Source organism: Crocodylus siamensis, chromosome 8 (assembly GCF_052110815.1).
Source record: "Crocodylus siamensis isolate JL-2025a chromosome 8, ASM5211081v1, whole genome shotgun sequence".
Lineage (NCBI taxonomy): Eukaryota > Metazoa > Chordata > Crocodylia > Crocodylidae > Crocodylus > Crocodylus siamensis.
In genome coordinates this window covers 44388225-44410757 of record NC_143402.1, presented here as the reverse complement: position 1 = coordinate 44410757, position 22533 = coordinate 44388225, and the positions used below count along the sequence as shown (strand labels likewise).

The 22533-nt window shown below is 48.9% G+C and overlaps 1 protein-coding gene across 2 annotated transcripts in view; it reads left to right on the top strand.

Annotated features, from left to right (window-relative positions):
• Positions 1-2415: 2415 nt before the first annotated feature.
• FAAH2 (fatty acid amide hydrolase 2) overlaps positions 2416-22533 on the top strand; it is a 47156-nt gene continuing 27038 nt past the window's right edge. Inside the window, exons 1-8 of one of the 2 annotated variants that reach the window (XM_090059245.1) lie at positions 2416-2745; positions 8168-8250; positions 12923-13059; positions 14850-15059; positions 18618-18737; positions 19360-19495; positions 20854-20971; positions 21883-22002. In XM_090059245.1, coding sequence (XP_089915371.1) covers positions 2530-2745; positions 8168-8250; positions 12923-13059; positions 14850-15059; positions 18618-18737; positions 19360-19495; positions 20854-20971; positions 21883-22002 — 1140 coding nt within the window. In that variant the 5' untranslated portion in view covers positions 2416-2529. The remainder of the gene's footprint in view (positions 2746-8167; positions 8251-12922; positions 13060-14849; positions 15060-18617; positions 18738-19359; positions 19496-20853; positions 20972-21882; positions 22003-22533) is intronic. The other variant, XM_090059244.1, reaches the window with a different exon arrangement.

Here is a 22533-nt window from a genome sequence, read left to right as displayed (position 1 = left end):
GCTTTGTTTCAAAGTCAGCTAGGCTAATTTACTTCCAATTAAAATTTCTCCTCCACCTAAGATGGCACAGGTGGACCATAGTACATGGACTCGAATATACCAGGAAGGCTTTCATGGGTGGGAGGACACTTAAATACAAACAGGTGGGAAAGCTTATCAGTGTCCCAGGGGAGAAAAAAACTCGTATCTCCCCAAAATTTTTTTTTTGCAGTCTTTATCAAGCTGAAGCCAGTTCCTTCTTAGTAGACCTAGACTGACATTTTCTGTGGAAACCTGGTATTCTCCCAGGCTCTGTAGGCTTGCTGTGAATTACTTTACAAAGAAGGCAAGGTAGCGATGTATCTTATAGACTAACTGAATCAGACACGCATAAGTTTTCCCATGCACCAGCTCCCTCCATCAGAGCCTGTCTTAGAAATGCTTTGCCTGTGCTTTCAGTGAGCAGGACTCTGCCACTACAAAGCATGTTTGATAAAGGAGGCAGTTCCTCTTTAGGCAAGGCCACCCATACCACCATTGTCTGAGAACTTTCGCCTTTGGTGAGTGGGACTCTCCTCCCTGCCTGGCAGGAGCAGGAGAATGGAGAAACCCAAGTCCCTTCAGGTCTCTCTGGGTGCATTGCCTCTCCTGGTGACGGCCCCTGGCTGGACTCAGAAGGCAGCTAGAGAAGTACCTTTGTAGACTGGCTAAATAACACACACGGCTCATAATCCCTATATTGTATTTATTTATTTACACACAGGGCTCATAATCCCCATGCTGTATTTTATTTACACACACATGCACACACACGGCTCATAATCACTATACTGTATTTATATATATATTATACACACCTACACACACACATATATTTTTATATAATAAACTAGCCAATTGTCTGTCAAGAATGACGGGGGCGGGGGCTGGGATGGAGTGTCACCACCTAATGCCCCATGCTGCCGCTGTTCTGCGTCTTGCAGGGAGTGTGTGTGTGTGTGGGGGGGGGGGGGGGGTCTCCTTCATCCGCTGCCTGGTCCTAGGTGCAGCTTTGGAATCACGGCTCAGCTCCCCACGCTTGGAGCACTCTGATTGGCTGTTTCCGTCAGCCAATCAGAGTGCCAATAAAGCGTTACGGACAGACAGGCAGGCAGAGACAAACTCAGGCTTTTATAATATTAGAACTAGCGAACTGTCCGGCAAGACTGAAGCGGCGGGGGGGTGTACAGGGACAGAGGCCTGCATCCCCCTCCCTCGGCCGGGGGCCATTTCCCCTCTCCCCACCGCCGCTTTAGGCCGGGGCCTGGGGCGTTTCCCCCTCCCCCCCTGCTAATTTGGGTCGGGGCCAGGCCCGCTCCCTACCTCCCTCCCCTGCCACTTTGGTCTGGGATCAGGGTCGTTCCCCGCTCCCCCCTGTTCCTTCAGGCTGGGGCCGGGGCCAGGGCTGTTCCCCCTCTGCCGCTTCGGGCCGGGGCTGCGCCCGTGACCGCAGCCGCCTTCATGGTGGCAGTGAGGAGCAGCCACCAGTAACCCCCTTCCCCTTCCTGCTCCCCTCCCTGCAGCCGTTGCAGGCGGGCGGCGGCCCCTGGCTCCAAGCAGACCCAGGGGGGACGAGGCCAGCGCGCTCTGGTACCTGTCGTCCGCCTCTACCTCCAAGGAGGTCTGCTGGCTTCGCCCCCCGGCCCTCCGGCCCCTCAGTCGCCACTTTCGTGGCGGTCTGGCAAGAATGACGCGGGGGGGGGGGAGTAGGATGGGTTTCCCCCGCTCGGGCGCGCTCCCGCGTTACCTCGCCCCCCTGCTCTGTCCCCACCATCATGGCTAAGAGCTGCCTTCTAGCAGAAGGCCGAGACAGCTAATCAGAGTGCGAATAAAGCCTTACAGCCAGACAGACAAACTTAGGAATTTATAATATTATTCTTAAAGGGCTTAGTCCATCTGTCTGTAACACTCTTGGAGCACTCCGATTGGTTAGTGAAACAACCAATCAGAGTGTAGGGGGTGAGGCCAGGGCCCTGGGAAGGGCAAAGCTTCCCTCCCCCTGCTCCCGGGCGGGGTGGTGTGCGGCCGGTCTCCCAACCCCAAGTGCGCCAAAGAGCGTTTTGGACAGACAGGCGGACTAAGCCCTTTCTTATATAAGTATACACACATACATGTATATGTGTATATATGTATAATAGGCAGACGGTTTTGGGGTAAATCTGACATCTTTTATTAGACCAACTCAAATGGTCTAATAGAAGATATCAGATTTACTCAGAACACCTTGTCTGCCATGTCCTTAGACCAACACGGCTACAGCCAACACCCAATACGTACATGGTCATATTATACATTACGTTGATATATTATACGCTCCGCCTCTAGAGCACGAGCCAAGGCCTGGCCCCCTCCTTTGACCGCCTTTCCCCCCTAGACCTGGATACGTCACTCAGCAGCGCGTGGGGGCGTGGCTTAAGCTGGCCCAGGCCCGCTTGCGCGACTGGCTTCGGACCCGGCGCGCGCCTCCGCGGCCCCCGGTGCGCCCTGGGTCCAGTCCCGCCCCGCCCGGCAATGCCGCTGTCGCGCGCGGAGCGCTGCCTCGTGCTGCTGCTGCAGCTGCTGTCGCGCGCCGTCCTGGCGCTGCTGGCCCTGGCGGCGCGAGCCTCCTCCGCGCTGGCCCCTGCCCGCCCGCCGGGCCTCGCCCACCCCGCGCCGCTGCCGCCGCCGGACAAGCCGCTGCTGCTGGTGCCGGCCGTGCAGGTGGCGCGGCGCATCCGCTGCCGGCAGGTGAGCGCTGGCGGGGCGGGGCGGGGCTCGCGGCGCCGGGCCCAGTGCTCCGTGTTGCGCGGGGGCCGGGCGGAGGCAGGGACGAGCCCCGCGAGATGGGGCGGCCGCCGGTCCGGCGTGGGGCGTTTCACAGGGTCGTGCGGCCCCGCGGGCCCGGCTGAGTCGGCTCGGGATCGGCGTAGGCAGAAACCAGCGCGGCGGCTGCGGCCCGACCCCGGGGTGCCGGTCGGTGCCGGTAGGCTCGGGTAGGCCGCGTTTAGTTTATGGCGCGAGCGACCAGCGCCACGACTGTAACGTGGGACAGGTCTACAGTTTCCAGCATCGCCTGGTAGCCGGCTGGCTCTCTTTGTAGCCAGACCATGGTTATCGTGGAGCAGTAGTTAAGACGCAGGTGTGACTAACCAAACATCACACAAGTTCATCAGTGAGTTGGTGACACTGGCTCCCTGTGTGTGGGGGCTTAGAGCCCACCGTGCACCAGCAAATTGTGTGATGCATGTAACCTGGAGCAGGGGCTGGGATGTCCTCTGCCAAGGCCTGGGGCAGGGTGGTCACTGGACATGGATGAGCAGCTTGTTGTTCAAGAGGGAGACTTTTATATTAGCCAGTGCTGTACTAAGGAGGCTGCGCTGTTGTGAACAGCATTTAGCCAGCCAGCTGCGTCTTGTGCCTATAGGATCACTGTTATCTCCCTAAGAACAGACTTCCAGTAATAATTAACAATAGCATCTGGAATAGCACCTTTTATAGGTTCAAGCATAAATTCTTCCAGTTATCCTGTAAAGTAGGTCAACATTTTATGTTTGGGGAGACAGAAACCTAGAGGCTAAGTGACTTGTCCTGAGATGAGAAACTGGAATTCCTGCTGGCAGCTGTGATTCCCTGCTGCCTTGACTCCCATCACAGTAGCTGGAACTAGAAAAACCTGGGCCATTGTTGTAAAAATGTCTGAAGCCAAACAAACCTGTTGCTCACAGTGAAATACAATTGTAGAATGCAGTAGATCCTGTCTGCTCCTTGCATGTGCTTATGAATAAGGAAGCACAGGACCTGTGCAGACATCAGTCAGAAATTGCATTGCCTGTTGGCAGGATGCTTTAAAGGAGTCTAAACTCAGAACACAGGAAACCAAGCTTTTATTTCGTTAGTTTAAAACTGAAACATGAAAGTTAAGTGCACCATGGACAAAGGTTGGACCAGGTGACCTCTTGCTCTCCAGCCCTATATTTCTGTAATTCTAAAATAGCAGAGTAGCTGGAATATTGCAAGACTCTTCCTGTCATTTACCAGTTTTATGTTTTGTGAAAGAGTCATGCTACTTATCAGTAGAGGCACGGAAGTAGGCATTTATAACCGGGTTATGTGATGGCCCCTACTTCCTCCATAAGCATTATTGAAGGTCACAGTTACATTTAGATTTCTATACAGCAGCTTCTATCCTGGAGCACATTATGAGCAACGTTTAGCGGATTGCTTGCATTGAAATGAGCAAGATCATGACTGAGCTAGTAATGCATAATTGAGACTTTTACAAGACCAAGAAATGAAACAAGCAATATAATCAGATATGCAAGGGAGCTTGAGATTAGGGGATGGTTTTCTTTTGCCAATGAGTGAGTGGTCAGGACCTATTTGAAGTTAAACTTGTCCATGTCTAATAATTCTATGTAAGAGGCAAAGATTTTTTTATGGGTGATACCTTGAAGTGGACTGACTGCATGGTTGGGATAGATTTTAAAAAAGCTATCAAATGCAGCATATTCTGTCTTGGAACTTGCTAATTTTGGTGTGGGCAAGTCACCTTTAAATATTGCTGTTAAAGTGCTTCAGGACAATAGCCAATAGTATAGAGATCTGTATTTATTGTGACCCTTAATGAAGAAGAATACATTGCATTCAGAAGTGTGTCTAAGACTATCCCTATTCAGTAAAAGATATCACCCATAAAAATCTTTGCCTCTTGCATGTTTTTTGGACTGTCACAACTACTGCATCAATCCAACCCTACCAATTGTGTGTAACAAGTTTTTGGTATTTGTGAATGAGTAAGTGGTACTGTTCCCTTCAATCAGCACTGAATGCGGTTCCTTAACAGTGCTTGAGATGCGGTGGCTGAAATGAACGATTAAACTTTGGACATGTGACACAGTTACTACAGAGATTAATCTTAACTTGTCATGTAAGGGTGCTAAAGGTAGAAACAGGCATCACCAGATGCAGGAGATAAAGCTGTGGTGGGACATATCCTGCTACAGCTGATGCACTTTATTGGGTTAAACACATGCACCCTTTGTCTTCCTCCTGGCATGGGCCCAATGCAGGAAAATGGGTGATGTGTTCTCTTTACTTGGGGATTCCCTGCATCCCTCCCTGTCCTGAATCTCCTTGCCAAGACCCCGCTTGTAGGGGTCCCCGCTGACATGTTTCTCATGCCAGGACCTATGGTAATCCATGCTTCACATGGAGGCATGGGGCAGCACAAGACCTAAGGAATTCCCAGCACCTCACGCTAGGATCCACACTGACTTCATGTGGAGGCACTGGTCCCAATGTGGAGGCACAGGGTGCTGGGAATTTCCCAGGTCCCATGTCATCCCATGCCTCCTTGCCAGGACCTGCACCAGCCCATGTCTCTGCTTGAAGCATGGGTTAGCACAGGTGCTGGCATGGGGCACCAGGAAATCCTGATGCAGGTCTCCATAAATGGGAAACCCCAACTTTCTCTGCTTTTAGAGAGGTGCCCCAAGATTCCCTGGGGTATATCTCTCTAAGCAGGAAAGTCAGGCAGGTGCCTCTGGCGCTTAAGGGGCCCAATCCTGTACACTGCGGGACTTCTCATGCACGATTGGGCCCCTCAAGCCCTGGAACATCTGCCTGGGGTGCGCAGAGGGTGTGAGCAGCTCTGCGCTGCCCTCACTTACCCATCAGAGCAAGTAAATGTCTTTAACGCAAGTAATGTTTAACGCTGTTGAGTGCCACTGTTTAACATTACCTTTTGCATTATACCTTTTTATGACAGCACGTATGCAACTGTCAGGTGACCCCTATCTCTACCCTAAGTGACTTGTATCATGGTTGCTACATTCCTCAGTTTTTTTCTAATGGCTAAGCCCTGGTGGTGGTGCACTTGTGGGTGCTTGCCACTTTAAGGGCTTCACCAGGCCCTGAGGTAGCCTTCAGGGTCAATCAGGTAGGCACATGACAGCCAGCAGGCCACCTGATTGGAGCAAAGCTGTGAAGCCTCCACATAAGAGCAGGCCCTGGGGACCTGAGGCAGTAGTTGCTGTAGGGGTGCTGCTGTGGTAACATCACCAGCTTGAGGTCTGCTGCTCCCAGGAATGCTCTGGAGGCTCAGGTCAGGAGCTGTGCAGAAGGAGGAGACTCCTAGGGACCCAGTGGGGTCCTAGCCTTCGGGAAAAAGCTTTGGGCCTAGGGAAGAGCGAGGGCAACCTTGCAAAAGGGAGTTAGAGTTGTGGTCCTACACAGGGGCTAGGCCAGCTCCTGATTGGAACTGGCTGGGGTGAGGCCATGGGCTCAGCTGGGCTGCCTCATACAAGGTCTCTGGGGCACCAGGCCAGCCCAGGAAAGGAGGGCTTTATGGTGAGGCCCGGGGGGACCACCGCTGTCTAGGGAGGTCAGCTGCTGATATGCTAATGCCACAGAGCCTCGATTGGCCCTGAGCAAAAAGCCAAAAGACAATTAAGCCCCCACCGTGAGGGGTAGGCCAGGCCTGCGAAAGGCCATCTGACACCCCAACTGGCCTGGAGGCAGGGCCAGAGCCTAGAGAGGCTGACGGTCCCTTCAGTGCGGGGGACGTCACTGCCAAAGGGAGGATAGGCTCAGCTGTACAGCAGGCTGTGATGATGAAGGAGGCAGAAGCATGGCCTCTGGATGGGAGGCATCCTAAAAGGCAGCCGGAGTAAGTTGGGCCAGTGATTGAGAATAGGCCGGGAAATGGAGGCTGCAATGGAGTGAGTAGCCCAGGGAGAACACCCAGGAGCCCACAGAGGTGAAGAAAGATGAGGGCAGGTAGGCCTGTATTGGTCCTGGGGAATGACCTAAAGCTACACCCTGCTTGAGAGGATGGTGTGGTGTGGCTGCTTGTGGCAGGACTGTCCTCAGGAAATGCCACACCGGTGCCTCCCTAGTGAAGGATGTGTATGGGGGACTGGAAAGCCTCAGCCCCCGCTGCCTTGTGGGTGACCCTGTGGAGGGGAAAGCTAGGGGAGCACACCCTGAGAGAAGCAACAGGCTTGGGCAACAACATGGAGGCCAGGAGGGTCTGAGGCCCAAGGCCTGAGAGCGAGGCTTGGGTGATGATGCAGGGGCTAGGAGGGCCCACGGCCTGAAAGAGAGTGAGGTCCAGCTATGTCAAAAGAAGTCTGAGAGTGAGTGAGGTCCAGGCATGTCTACAGACACCTGAGGCCTGCAGGGTGTAAGGTCCCATAGCCCCAGTGAGGGGGCAGAATATTGACCCTAATGAGAGGAAGAATGTAAAAGGCTAGAAGCCTGATGAGAGGCTTAGAGCCCAGAGTATGTGTGTAAGTAGAGGCCCCACTGAGGGGGCTTGTGGCCAAAATAAAACTCCGAATGCCTGAAGCCAAGTTTGGGCCTGAGACCAAGTGTGGCCCAGCAATGGGGCCAGGGGAATTAAGAGTGATTTGGACACCATCTATGAGGTATGGGACACAGTAAAGGGGAGGTCAGAATAGCATATAATGCCCTAGGCATTGGGGCATTAAATGGGTGGCCTCCCGTATTTTTTCAGTCTTGTCAGTCTTGTTTAGTTGCATCAAAGCAGGGTGGGCAAATTGGGGTGGACTGCTGTAGACAGGTGGGTGGGCCAATACTGTGACTGGCCCCAGGATGGCCCCCTGTCACAGCCTTGTATATTTAGAATTGTAGAATCTTAGAAAAGTAGGGTTGGAAGGAACCTTACTGGTAGGGAGGTCATTTAGTCCAGCCCCATGCTCAAGGCAGTATCAGTCCTATCTAAACAGTTCTAGACAAGTGTTTTGCCTAATCTACTCTTAAACATTTTGCAGATGACCCACTTGAACAATACTAGGCCCAGTGTCCAAAACATGAAAAACACCCAAATTGCCATAGAGCAGAGGGACAAGGGCACTCTTAATGTCCTGCCTTTACAAGGATAGGAAATAGTTGTTAAATATGCTCATTTGAAATGCATATTCCAGGGAAATAGCTACTAGGTCCGTGAATATTTTGGCAGAAGCAAAGGGGTTAAAAACAGGAAGACAGCTTCCAGTAAATAAATCAAAGTGTAATGTCATTCAAGGAAGCCTCAGATATATTTCATGAAAACAGTAGTTTAATTCCTTCTTTTCTCCAGTTGTCCATGCTTCCTGGCTTTTAGCAGTATCCCTCTGTTTCTGTAGTTACTATCTGTTGATTTTTGCAGGTGAAATGCATTGATGTTATTCAAGCTTACATCCAGAGGATCAAGGAAGTCAACCCTTTTATCAATGCAGTTGTCAAGGACAGGTAAGTCGGAGAAAGGGTGGTAAATGGTTTTCTCCATATTCCAGTCCAGTAGGTATCACAGGTTGTGCCTTGTAATGGCACAAGTAGGGGTGCACCAATAGAGATTTTGTGGGCTGAGATGGATAGCTGATATTTAAGGAGGCATATTGGCTGATTACCAATTCGATTTTCAATGCAGCTGATAAGTCGGTTGTGGTGGGAGGGAAGGAGTATAGAGCGGGGCAGATCAATGCCCCTGTGGTGAGGGAGGGGGCAGGGGCAGGGTATAGGATGAAGCCATGGCTTGGGGGAGAGGGGGGGAAACTCCCACTGCTGCTTGCACCTTGGGAAGGTGTGTTGCGGGGGCAGGGGCATGTGCCCCGGGATCTCCACAGGGTGGGGCAGGCAGGCTGGAGCCAGGGCTGTGCTGGGCTCTTCTCAGCAGGAGCTGGGCTTGGGAAGGGGGCTACGGAGTGAGGGGGCTGCAGCCACCCCAAGTTTTGCTGTAGCCCCACTCCCAGCGCCACTGCATGCCCAGTGCAGTCTTGGCTCAATGCCCCACCTCCGCTCGTGCCTTGGGAAAAGCTGGGGCAGTGCTGGGAGCAGAGCTGCGGTGAAAGTTGGGGTGGTTGCAGCCATCTTCATAGCATCTGCCTTGAGCCGAGCCCCTGGCAAGAAGAGCCTGATTATAGCCCTGGCTCCAGCGCGCAGCTGCAGCCTGCCTGTCTGCCCTGTGCAGGTCTGGGGTCACACACCCCACCCCCCGATGAGCTGTGGCTCTGTCCCATGTTCCACCCTGCCCTGCACTGCCTTGGCTGGGCAGCCCGTGGCCCTGCCCCCTCCCTCACCATGGGGGGGCAGTGATTTGCCCACTCCCGACACACATTCCCTCCTCCTTCTCCTTCCACCACAACAGACTTACCAGCTCCAAGCTGCTGGGCTCTGCTCCTTGCTGCCTGCATGCTGCGCTGCAGCTGTGCTCATGCATGGGCATTTATGAGCTACATTGGGCCAATTTCTGATGCAGCCAATTTTCTTTATATTTTTACTTATCTGATATCGGACCGATGTATTGGTGCACCTCTAGCACAAGACTAGACACAACTTCCATTTGAAATTTTGCACCTTTTCAAACCCTGGCCCTGCATTTCATGCTTAGGGTTGAGAAGGAGAAATCGCAGTCTTAATACTAAGCAGTGGAGTCTCCTGAACTAGTTTCATAGGTGTGACTTACTCCGCAGTCATTACATGCCTGCTCACTGCTGTTTAACATTGTAAGAGTGGTTAACCAAAGTATGATTGTTACTGACTCTTAGGAAGATAGCGAGCTGCAGCTAGAGGAATTCTTTACTTCTCATTCTTGCTACATGCTGTATTTGCTGATGTATTTCTTAAGGCTTTATATTCTTAACAGGTCTTACAACAAGATACAGGTTTCATCATATACATTCTATTAATATGCAGGGAGTAGTTTAATGATGGTTTTGTAAATCGGAAGAAACGGAATGCATAATGGAGATTGTGCTGTACAGGAAACCTGCTAAAAGCTAGGGGTGCACCAGTAAAGACTTTTTTGGCTGATACCTGTGGCTGATTTATTAACCAGCTATATTGGCCCATACCAATCCAGTAGCCCAGGGGCAGGCAATTATTTTGGCTTGAGGGCTGCTTTAACGAGTTCTGGTGAGCTGTTGAGGGCTGCAAGGGTACCCCTGCCCCTTGACAAGCGCCCTGCCCCCTAGTTGCCATCTTGGGACTGGAAGTCCTACCTCTGACCTTTGTCACCAGAAGTCCCTCCCCTTGCCCTTGAGGGTACTCCTTTTGGGAAGAGGGTTCTCCATCTTAGAACTGGAAAAAAAAACCCCCAAATTTATTTATATTTTTTATATATATATATATATATATATAAAAAAAAAATAATAATAATAATTTAAAAATATAGACATTTTTGTCCTGATTTGTCTTTGTGCTGTGTATACGTAGAAGTGATGGCATAATGGCTCAAAATGAAGTCTTACTCTTGTATGTTGTGTGGAATGTGGAGAGGTATCGGGGTTATGGGTGGGTGGGTGTTGGATTTGTGGGGAGCTGTGGGTGGGTGGGTATGGGGGATTTGTGGGGTGCTATGGAGTGCGTGAAGGGAGGTGGTTGGTGTGGGTACATGTGTGTGGTGGGGTGTGTGCATGAAGGCTTCTTCCAGGGGGGTGCAGGTGGGGGGGAGGTAGAGGAGGATGTGGTTGTGGGACTTCCAAGGGAGGGTTTGAGGGTATGTGGAGTGTGCATGGGAGCCCCTCTACACATGCCCCCCCCCCTCCCCCCCCGCCAAGCCAGTCAGCACCCATTCCTGCCCTGCAGCAGTCCCGGGCCCATGTACCCTGTGGTGCCTCCCTGCCACTGCCAGCAGCGTGCAGCCCCATTGTGCCCCACACACACTCCACACTGCCTGGCCATGGCGCATACTGCTGTCCCTGGGTGTGCAGTGGACCTGGGGTGGCTCCTGACTGCTGCAGCTGGCTCCAGCCCCAGGGTAGCAGTGGGGATCAGCATGCACAGCCCTGACCCCGCGTGCCCTCTCCCATAGATTGAGGCCCCCATTCTGAGGGAGTGGGGCTGGGGCAGGGCACAGGAAGGAGCTGCAGATGGTGGGTGTGGCAGGGCGGAGGAACAAGGGGGGGCAATCCCACCACTGTGCGTGCTCCTGGTGGAAGCATGGGGGGCATGTGCCTCCCCCAGATTTGTGTGCAGGTCGAGGGCAGGCTGCCTCAGGGCTGCGAGCTTAGGGCTGGGGGCCGTGTCTGCCTCTTCCTGGCAGTGGGTCTGGGGCTGGGCCTATGGTCAGGGTGGGTGGCAGAGGTGCTGGGGGGTGCTAATGAGGGGAGGAGAGAGAGGGGAAGCGCTACAGGGAATTCTGGGGTGGTTGTAGCTTCACTGTACCCCCCCCGCCCCCTCCCCCCGGTGGTACCACCTCTTGCCCTGACCCTTTGCCGGGAAGAGGCTGGCGCAGCCCCCAGCCCCAAGCGGGCAGCTTGCCCTCACCCCATGCACGAATCTGGGGGCACATGCCCCCCATGCCTCCCCCAGAGTTGCATGCAGCAGCTGGAGACCCATGCCCACCCTCCCCAAAACACACCCTGGTCGAGCTACCTGTGGTTCTTTTCTGTGATCTGGCTGGGCAGTGCCTGTGCCTGCCCCAGCCCCACTCTTCCTCACTGTGGAGGCCTCAGTCTACCTCACCCGCACCCCTTCCCAGTGCCTGTTCCCTCCACAGACTTACTGGCCTAAGGCTAAGTAAGGCTGCTTTACAAGCTGCCCAGCTGCATTCCTGACTGCATGCATGCTGTAGCTGTGCTCATGTAAGTAGCATTTATTGGTGACATTATCGACTACACCAGCCAAAAAGAGCCAATTGAAGATGAATGTCAATTTTCCTTTTATCAGTGCTGATCTGATATGGAATGAGATATCAGTGCACCTCTACTGAAACCTGTTTAATGTTAATTTTGTTCACAGTATTTTCTCACTGCTTCTATGGCTAACAATATCATGGCGACACCCACTGAGGCTGCATGGTGCTTTTTCTAGGAGTTCTAAATCCGCTGAGCATCCTGTTTATTTTCATTCCATCTCTCCTCATCCTTCTTGTTCCCCTTCACTGCTAGGAAAAGGCTTAAAGTATTAATTTGATTTTGAATCCAAAATACTTTAAAATCAATCTAATTGGTTTAACCAATCAATCATTCTAATCAATTTCCAAATTATCTTCCTTCTCTGTTGTTGCTCAGTGTCGTTTATGGCAAGGATGGGCAAAAATTCCTTTTTACTTGAATCCTGCAAATCCAAGTTCCTTGTTGAAAATTCAAGTCCTTCTTAATTCCACTGGATCTGGAAATGCTGTGAGGATGATGTTTCTCCTAGGTATTTTGCTGCTTCCAAATGGATCTAGAAAACCAAGCTTGCTGATTTAACTCCAGGTTTTACATCTATGTTCAGTTTGGTTTGTGCCATCTGGATTAGACTGTCATTAGTGTCTGAGTGAATGCTGCAGTTTTGTAGAAGAGTGACTTAATGCAGTTTCAGGTCTGCCTACCCTAAAGGCGTATATATTCAGTTATCTTCTGATTAAAAAGTGGAACTACTTAGTTAATGTACTGCAAATGTCTCATATGTTTTCTGGGAACTTTATGGTATAATGGCTTGTCTTCTGTAACCAAAAAAGTATTCAGGTAAGGTGTCAGTCAGCCAGTTGCTGTGCACTTTGTATATCTCTGTTCTGAGACTGCTAAGACACTCTATAGACATTAATGAGTTAAGCATTGTCTCTCCTTCATTGTACAGATACTGACTCATCCAGGATCTCAGAAGAAGCTTGTGGCAGAGCCAGGGGTGGAACCCACATCTTCTGGCTCTTGTCCTTTTTTTAACCAGACTGCCAGCTTCTGTCCTGGATGTAGTCAGAGATGGATAGCAGTGAGAGCAGGGAAATGAGTAATTCCCTACCTAATATTGTAAACTCTTTTTAAATTTACCTGGTTCTGATGAATTAGTCTATTATCCCACTCCCCCATCTTACTTTTGCTGACCTTCAATCTGTGAAGAGAAGATCATCCCAGTCAGAGACTGTCTGGGGGTTGGGCTGATGCCAGAGAATGACAACTTTTCTCTCCTCTTCCTCCTTTCCCACCATTCCTCTTAGATTTGAGGAAGCCCTACAGGAGGCCCAGCAGGTTGACAAACTGCTCTCAGAGGGTGTTGGAGATGAAGACTTCCTGCAGGAAAAATTTCCCTTCCTGGGAGTTCCTTTCACTGTCAAGGAGGCCTTCGCATTGCACGGTGTGTTTTCACATGGTCTTTATCAGCCATTGTTTAGGTTTGATTTGCAATCTGTGCTCTTTTAGCTCCATTCTCACACTAGGGTGGTAGTTTTGCTGTAGCAGAAAATCTGAGTGGGTTTTAGTCAGAGGAATACAGCTCCCTTTTGTCAGCCTGTCTTCTCTCCTTCCCACAGAATGTCCGACCCACGGAATGTAAATATTAAGCGACTGACTGCAGTTCATTTATTGCTTTCTAAATACAGGCTTTCTACCCCTTAGTTCTGGGTTCTCTGAACCGCCCCTTAGAACACACTTTCTCCCCCACTCTTTTGGTTTTTTTACTCCTCGCTTATTATCCCATTTCTAACCCTCTTCACATGCTTTAAACTACTCTGGTTTGAGGTTCCTTTTTTGTTTGTTTTTAGCCAATGTTCTGATTTACTAGTTACTGGCTTACTAGGCCAAGTCTCTCTCATGTCTTTTGACAAATGTTTTGTTGCTTTCTTTCCTTTTTAATATCTAGATATGACTGTGGTGGACCAATTACAATATCTGAATAGACAGTAACCCTTTCCCCATACTTTGATTTTTACCAGGTGTTAAATAATTTAAAATGGACAATGTAGCTGAACTTTCAAGCAACATTACTTGCATCTGTGCAAGGGTTGTGGCTATCATCCTCTCCAGTATATACATTAGATGTTTTCAAAGTCATCGTATTCTCTTTATATGTTTGATACCTCTCAAAGTGTCTTGAGTGCACCCTACTATGCCTGAGGAGATCAAACCTCTTTTGAAGTGACCATCTAGGCAAATTGCAGATATGATTTCTGACTCTAACTTCATTAGCGTAGAATTAGCAGCTGTATTGGGGTAGCAGAGTTTTAGAATGAATAGTGGTTTTTTGTTTGGTTTTTTTTTTTTTTTTGCAGAGTCTCATTGCTGATCTGTTTATTTTACAAGTTTGATCTTTTAATTTATTTACATTTTTGTTGTTTTAAATATTGTGTGTGAATCTAGGGGTCAGGATAGGTTCTCTTTTAATCATCTAAATAAGGAAAGCCCTGCTCTGCTGTTTATGGTTTAGGATCCTGAAACTGTTTTGCAAGGCTTATCCCATTCCCCTCACTGCTGGTAAATATGACTCTTTGGTTCTGTGTTCTCCTCCAGTTGCAACTGAATGGAGGTTCTCAGTGAATCACTAATTGGGATTTTTGGCTGGGTTGCTCTCCTTGGGGCAAGAGGGTGTGGAAACTTTAAGGAATACTGAGAACTTCCCCTGGGTTTGGCAGTCTCACCCAGAAATCGTTATTAGTGTTTGGGGAGGGGAGCTGTACAAGGCACTCATTTATAGACTTCATAGACATTAGGGCTGGAAGGAACCTTGGAAGATCGAGTCCAGCCCCCTGCCCTTTGGGCAGGAAGTCAGCTGGGGTCATAGGATCCCAGCAAGATAAGCATCCAATTTGCTCTTGAAGGTGTTCAGTGTAGGTGCTTGAACCACCTCCGATGACAGGCTGTTCCAAATCTTGGGGGCTTGGACAGTAAAGAAATTCTTCCTTATGTCCAGCCTGAAATGGTCTCGCAGTAGTTTATGACCGTTCGACCTCGTCATCCCTTGGGGTGCTCTGGTGAACAAATGTTTCCCCCAGATACTGGTGGTCATCCTGATAAACAGAATGAAATAACAAATAAGTTTTTCTGGCAGGATTTGAAATTAACATAGGCTTTCTCAACCATAGCTTGACATTTCAAGGTTGTTTGTACTGAATCTCTGACTCGTTGTCCCTGTTTACCTTTTTATCACAGGGATGCCAAATACTTCTGGCCTGGTTAGTCGTCGCAACTTGATCTGCACATCAGACGCAATAGTGGTGTCCCGGTTAAAGCAAGCTGGTGCAATCCCACTGGGGGTGACCAACTGCAGTGAGCTGTGCATGTGGTATGAGTCTAGCAACAAAGTCTATGGCAGAACCAACAATCCATATGACTTGCAAAGGATTGTGGGTGGTAGTTCAGGTGAGCCACCTGCATCATGTAATTTTAAGTTGCTTAGCAGCTAGCAGGTATTGCAGTACACAGAGGAGTTGAGGAAAATCCCCCTAGCTAATAGAACTTTCTTGTAAAGCTCTGCAAGTGATTGACTGATTAACCATACTTCTAGTTGAGACACAACACTTGGGCAATTAAATGTCTGTTCAACTGACAGGGATGTGAACATTCCAGCTCTTGGATATTTGTTATGTATCACCTTAAAAATATTCTTGCTGAAGTAGCTTTATATTGGTATAATTGTCAGAACTGACATGATATAAACGGGGTGAATAGCAAGAGCAAAAACATAGCACAGTGGAGTAGTATCTTGGATTGGGGTATGCGGGCACTGTTGTGACACATGAAAAATGGTTATAAATCCAGAAATGATAATCTTAAGGGCTTTCTTGGACCAGAAGAATTTCCATTAGCTTCTGCCCACGATAGAAGCAAGAATGGGAAATCACTTAGCCTCATTCTCTCCCTTTAAGTTAGCCATCAAAAAAGAAAGCATTCATTGGCTCATCTGGGGAGGGGAGTGGCTTGCTGCCACTGCGCAGCCCCCCTGTGAGAGGCACTGGGGGCATGTGCCCCCCAGATTTGTGCACAGGGTGAGGACAGACTGCCCACTGCAGGCTCAGGCCTTAGAGGCTGCACTGGCCTTTTCCTGGTGGGGATGGAGCAGGCTTAGCTGTGGGGTAGGTGGCAGCACTGAGAGGGGTGGCTCCAGGGGGTCTGGGGAATCTTGGGGTGGCTGTAGCTTCCCAACCCCCCTCTAGCACTACCCCTGCTCAAGGCACTGTGCTCTACTGCAGCTGAACCTGCCCTATCTCCACCGACTCTGAGTGCAGCCCCAGTCCAGCCTGCCTTTGCCCTGTGCACAAATCTGGGGGGCATATGCCCCCCCCCCATACCTCCACCACGGCTCCATCCTGTGCCCTGCCCCGGGTCATATTCACTGCCCCGGCTGGGCAGCCCCTGCCCCGCTTTCCCTTCCTCGCTTTGAGGGCCTCAGTATACTTCCTTTCCCTGCTTCACTCCCTTTGCCATCTGCAGACTTACTGTCAGGATGCTACTCTCCAAGCTGCACGGCTGCATGCCTGTAAATGTAGCTGTCGGATTGGTATCAGCCAATGTGGCTGGTTAATAACTGGCAGTCGCCTAAGAAAATCTTTATTGGAGCACCCCCTTATTTAAATAGCCTTGATGTTCCACTAATCAAGCTATTTGTTCTTCTGCAGTTGTGCTGTCTATAGCTATTCCTGGTAATACAGCTCCTATTTCACAGGCTGTTTTATTTCTAACTAAAATCGTTAACTCGGGTGTAAAAATAACTGTCAATGGTGTGTTCATTGCAGTTAAGACACTTAAGAAGTGCAGTGGTTCTTAACCTTTTGTACTTTACGTCCCACCAACGATTTTGTCAGAAAACCCTGGTCCCACCATGATAAAAACAAAACCCCACTTTTTCCAATAAGTGGATTTTTATGTTTACATGCATTTTTAGTATTATATTCCTAATTAATGGTAATTTTCAAATGAGTTGAAGTCCCACCTACACAACCTTTGCATCCCACCAGTGGGACACATCCCACTGGTTGAGAAACGCTGCTAGAGTAAGAAGAAGAGATGTACATTGAATTCTAGTGACTGCAAGACTAACGAAACAACATTTTGATTATCTTTTGCCTAGCTTGTTGTGTTTTTATACATAATATAACATATAGCAAAGTCATGTATATTCTGATAAAAGTTGCATCTGTTTTTGTTTTAATCTTAAACTGAATAATAGAGCCTTAGGCACGCACCATATAGGCAAAGCCTCTAGTTTCTTTTAACTGGAGAAAAATGTGTGTTTTGTTATATGTAATGAATAATGATGTACCACACCATCTATACCACCTTCAAAATTTTACATCTGCCCACAATTATATGAGTTACTGGTGAACATCATGAGAGAGAGGGGGGGAAAATAAAGGGGGGCAGTGGGGAGGCTCTAACACTTCCACATTCTTGCAAACCCCCCAGATAAACTCCCAAGAACCAACACATATCTCAATCAGCTCCATCTACATCAAAAGAAGCTGAGCCAGTCTCTCTTCAGTTATAAAATGTCTTTGTTTCTCAGTTTTGCAAACATTTCAAAACAGTGTGTCCTTTATGTAGCTTTAATTAGTTTTGTGTCCAGATCAATCAGTGTCTGTTTGTGGTACTGAGTGTGCCCTTTACTTCAGTTCTGAAACTCTAAGTCAGTTTAGTAACAATTAGTTGATTTGACAAAAGGCAGCATTATGCTGTTTAATGTTTGGTCGTGACAAGAAAATGTTCCTCCGTTGCTAGAAGTGATAGCCAGGGATTCTGGTTTTCCCTGATTAGAAATCACAAAATCTTTGATAGAAATCACAAAATCTGTTATTTTAATAAAGGGCCCCCAGCTGCCAAGGCTACAGGGCTAGGGACCTGGGTCTGCAGCCCCCTGCCCCCAATAGAAGGCAGCAGCTCCTGCAGTGGAGCAGAACAAAGCCGGCTTCCCCCTTCCCCCCACCCCCGCTTGCTGCAGGCTTGCCGGGGTGGGGGAGCCTGGCTCCCTGCTACTGTGCATGCTCCCGAGTGGAGCAGGGCAGAAGGGGACCCATGACCTCTAGATCTGTGAATGGGGTGGGTGCAGGCTTGGGCTCCCACCCTGCTGTCCTCACCCAGGCTTGTCCTCCCACCCTGCTGTCCTCCAACCCAGTGTGTGCAACCTGGTGCTGCAGGGCAGAGTACAGCCACGCAGGAAAGATGCTTGCTGCTTTGAACTCTGTACTGCCCTGGTTACGCATCTTCTGTGTATGCGGCAGCAGTGTGGGGCACAACTTGACACCGCTGCCCCTGCACGTGCAGGGGACATGTCACCAGGGCAGCGTGGAGCTCACAGCAGCAAACAGCCTTCCTGTATGATTGTGCTCTGCCCTGCAGCACCAAGTCACACCTGCTGGGCTGCAGAGGTCCCAGAGGGAGGCAGCAGGGTGGGAGCCTGAGTCACTCCCTGCCCACACAAATTTCAGGGGTGCAGTTCCCTCCTACCCCCTGGGAATGCATGTAGCAGTGGGGAGCCAGCCCTGACCCTGGACAACCTGCTCATGGCTCTATCCCGCTCCCTGCTGGGGCCCTGCAGCTGTGCATTGTGGACCCGGGCCCCAAGCCCCACACACTGCCTGGCAGGGCAACAAGCCCAGCCCTGTCCAACTCCCTCCCTCCCTATGGGAGCCTCAGTCACCCCCTCACTTACCTATCGGAGCTGCTCTTTAGGCTGCCTGGGGCCATGTGCATATACATGTACATGGTGCCCCATGCCTGACTGCCCTCCCAGCCTCCTGCAGGCTGGAACTCTGCCAGCCTGCAGAGAGCTTGCTGCAAAATGCAAAATCCTTGGGTTTCTCTGCTAAAATGAGAAATTTGCATTTTTACCTCAGTAAGGGGCATCTGCATTTTACTCTGTTTTTCCATGAGAAACGGAAAACCTGGATCCCTGGTGATGACTTTTTACTTGTTGTTACACAGGTGGTGAAGGCTGTGTCCTGGCAGCTGCCTGCTCTGTAATTGGTGTGGGCTCAGATATTGGTGGTAGCATTCGGATGCCTGCCTTCTTTAATGGAGTCTTTGGACATAAACCCACCACAGGTAATAACTGTGCAGAGGTCATATGTTTATGTTGGGGAGAAGAGATTGGTCAAAAGAACGTGTTCAGGGTCCTCTCTTTTATGTTGAGAACAATTTCTGGTACCAGTTTACTGCTGGACATATCCTTGGTGTAAAGTTAGAGGCTAACTCCATTAGTTTTTATATTGGAATATAAATTTCCAGAAAGTGGGGTGGGTTATAGGCTCGATGTCAAATACTTGCAGCTAGGACATTGTCACTGGGCCAGCATCTCTTGCTTGGAAACAAAACGACCTGATGTCTTTAAAGCAACAGTAATTCATTATTTCAAATTGATAGATTAGTTGGACTTTGGGGTTAGACTTGATGATCTGTTCAGGTCCCTTCCAACCCTAGAAACTGTAACTAGTCCCACCAAGAGATCCAGAGCTTCGGTCAGCTGCGCATTGTAGATTTTTTCCCCTTCCTCATAAGTTGCATACTAATTACTTGATCTTGAGAACAGTACCCTTGCACTGCACTCTGAAAGTGATCATTTACCTTCCAATTGGAGGCTATTCTTCCTAGGGAGATCAATTTGTCTTTGCAGAGATGTTGTTTGCATTATGATAACTAACTTCTGTGCCTCCCTTTGCATTTGTAGGGGTCGTCCCCAATGATGGTCAGTTCCCCAATGCCCGCGGGGTGCGGATTGACTTCTTGTGCACAGGTCCCATGTGTCGCTATGCTGAGGACCTAAAGCCTATGTTGAGGGTCATGGCTGGGCCTGGAGTTGAAAAGTAGGTTACTTAAGTGTTTTCTGAGCATTGAGGAAAAGATGGGTTAAATTGGTGCAACTCTTCTGGATCCAGCAACTTACATAAAATAAGCATAAATAAAGTATTGAGATGACTTTGGAGCTAGATGTCTGTTACTGATTCCTCTCTTGAAGTAGGAAGTATAAAATAGCCAACCACTTGTAGACAGAGCACAAGCTTGATTTTCTTCAATTGGTGTATTGGATGGTAAAGCAGCAGATTGAAATAGTCAAGTCCTGGTGGATTGGCCCATAATAGCCAACCATGACCCCCCCTAGAATTCTGTTTGCAGACACCTTGGAACCTCAGGAAGGATACACCAATGCACAAACCTGCTACCTGTAGCTACTTTCACATCAGAACTTGAATGACCGGATCCACAGATTACCTTTTTGTCTGGGTCTATTCCAGGTTTCTGTTTTGGTTTCAGTTTGCCATAGATAAATTGTTTTCCCCCTTGCAAGATGTGTATATTTTGTCTATTTTACAGTTTCACACAGGAAGTCCTTTACCTAAAAGGTTTAGGTGGGAGTGAAATACCTTGCTGGGCAACTCCTTGCACTGAGTAGGGCTAATCAAAGGACACAGAACAGGGGAAATGTCTTTGTTACCATTTCAAAAAAAAGGCTAAATCCTTTTTATAGTAGTAAAGGCCACTCTTCAGTCTCTTACTGGTTACTGCTCCTTATATCTGCCCAGATTTTCCCCAATTACTGCCCCTCGTTCCAGTCACTGTTGGCTATTCTTTGCTTCCTAGCCCTGTTATTACCCTAGCACGCACAGCCTAAGTCCATTTGTTCCAGCTGATGGGAACATCTTCTGACTAATTAGGAATCTCAGCTTTTGCGCTCTGGCACACCCTGTTCTACAAGGTGGCTTGAAGTTTTAACTGCATACAAGCTCAGACTCCTGGCTCACCCAAGTGGGTTTTAGGTTTTTCTATCTTCTCTCTCTCTCTGTCTCTCTGCTGGTTCACTGTTGTGTTTTTGAGTGTCTGTATTTCTTTACCTTTGTGTCTACTTTAGCATGACTGTGTGATGCTGAGAAATGCTTCTAACCCCCGTTATTGTTTGAGCCTTATCATATTGAGCTGCATCTTGCAAGACTGCCCAATTTTCTTAAAACAAAAAGGAGAAATGTGGAACTCTCAGGCTCTGTGATAAGCAGGCAGATGTACTGAATATCAGGCAGCAAGTAATGTATGCATCAGTTTCTGCCTTCTTTCTAACATAGCAGAAAAAAGTATAACCTCTTCAGGACATTTTTGCATGAGTGTAACCCATGCTGCTGTCTGTAGGTTATGTGGATTTGTGACCTGGGTATTGTTCCTTCCACCTCAGGCTGAAGCTGGATGAAAAGGTTGCTCTGGAGAAAATAAAGTTCTACTGCATGGAGCATGATGGGGGATCAGTTTTTGTGTCCCCTGTAGACAAGGAAATTCTTCAGGCCCAGAGAAAGGTAAGAAGAAACTGGACCTTGTTATTTAGGCACTTAAATTCCAAGGTGATAAAGGGTGGCACTAAAACCTGGAGAGGGAGATTAAGGAGTTTGTTGGATAAGCACTTGTTATGCGTAAGCCTGTTTCATTTTCTTCTTTACCAAGGACCTTAGCCGCACCCCCCCTCCCCCCCACCCTTTTAATGGGCTGCTAATCATCTGGCAAGGAAACAGTGCAGTGCAAGTCAGAGAAGTAAAATGAGTTTCTCTGGTGACTGCAGTGGAGCTGTGCTTATACTGAGAAGCTTCCATGCCAGTCTGTGTTGACAAAAGTCAGCACTGAAATAGCCTGGGGGTATTACAGATATTGAATTTTTTGTGTCTTTCGCATGCTTCCTTAAGACATGGGATCAAACTAAATCCTGAGCCAGAAGTACAGAGCTAAGAAACAGCTACATAAATGTTGCCTATTAGATGAGATGTGAAATGGAGGGCCTCTTTATGTTTTCTAGCAGCTGCCAAATGCTTTTCAGAGGAGGTAACCCCGGTGTCATGGCCTCTGTCCATTAAAGAGCTTCTAAGCAAAGCTGGTTGAATTAAAGTATTGTCAAAAAGTCACGTATGTCTAAACTGAAATATTTTGTGAGTGTTTGTTTTGGAGCAAGTTTTCATTAGGAAAGTTTAACAGGTTGAGACGCAGAGTCCAGACTTAGACTGGTCACTTGTGCCACCCATATTTTTATTACACATGTCATATGTTACATCTTTGCTCTTGGCAGCCTCAGTTTACCCGTTTGATAATTTGGCACTCTCCAAAGACCTAAAGTAGTATCATGAAATGTGTTATCTTATTTGGTAATGGATAATAATTGTATAATGAATAATTACATTATCTTGTAATGGATAAGCTTTTCCCTCTGTGTTTCTCTAAGGTAGTGGAGTACCTGGAGGCTCAGCTGGGTGTCCAAGTTCAACACGTGTCAATCCGCCGCATGAAATACTCATTCCAGATCTGGTCTGCTATGATGTCTTCCAAGGGCAGTGATGGTCAGGTGTGTGTAATTTACATGAGGACATAAATTTAGGTTAATTTTTCTCTGCTTCTTCTAACAAGGGAGAAACACTTGCACATTCCTGTTTGTGTTCTGGACTTACCTGCATGCCTCTGCTGCTTTCTCACTATTTCAAAGGTTCATAGTTAATAGGGTTGGAAGGGACCTGAGCAGATCATCAAGTCCGATCCCCTGCCATGGGCAGGAATGAATACTGGGCTTATGTGACCCTGGTAAGTTTTTAAGCTCATATGACCCCAGCCAGGTAATCATCAAGCTTCCTTTTAAGGACCCCTAAGGTAGGAGCCAGTACCACTTCCCTTGGAAGCTGGTTCCAGATCCTGGCCGCCCTGAATGTGAAGTAGCGGCTCCTGAAGTCTAGCCTGAACCTACTCTCAATCAACTCAGCCGTTATTCCTTGTTACTCCAGGAGGTGCTCGGGGGGAACAGGGTCTTGCCCATTCCCCTCTGGTCCCCCCCCGGTAAGTTTACAGACTGCCACTAGATCTCCTCTCAGCCTTCTCTTGTGGA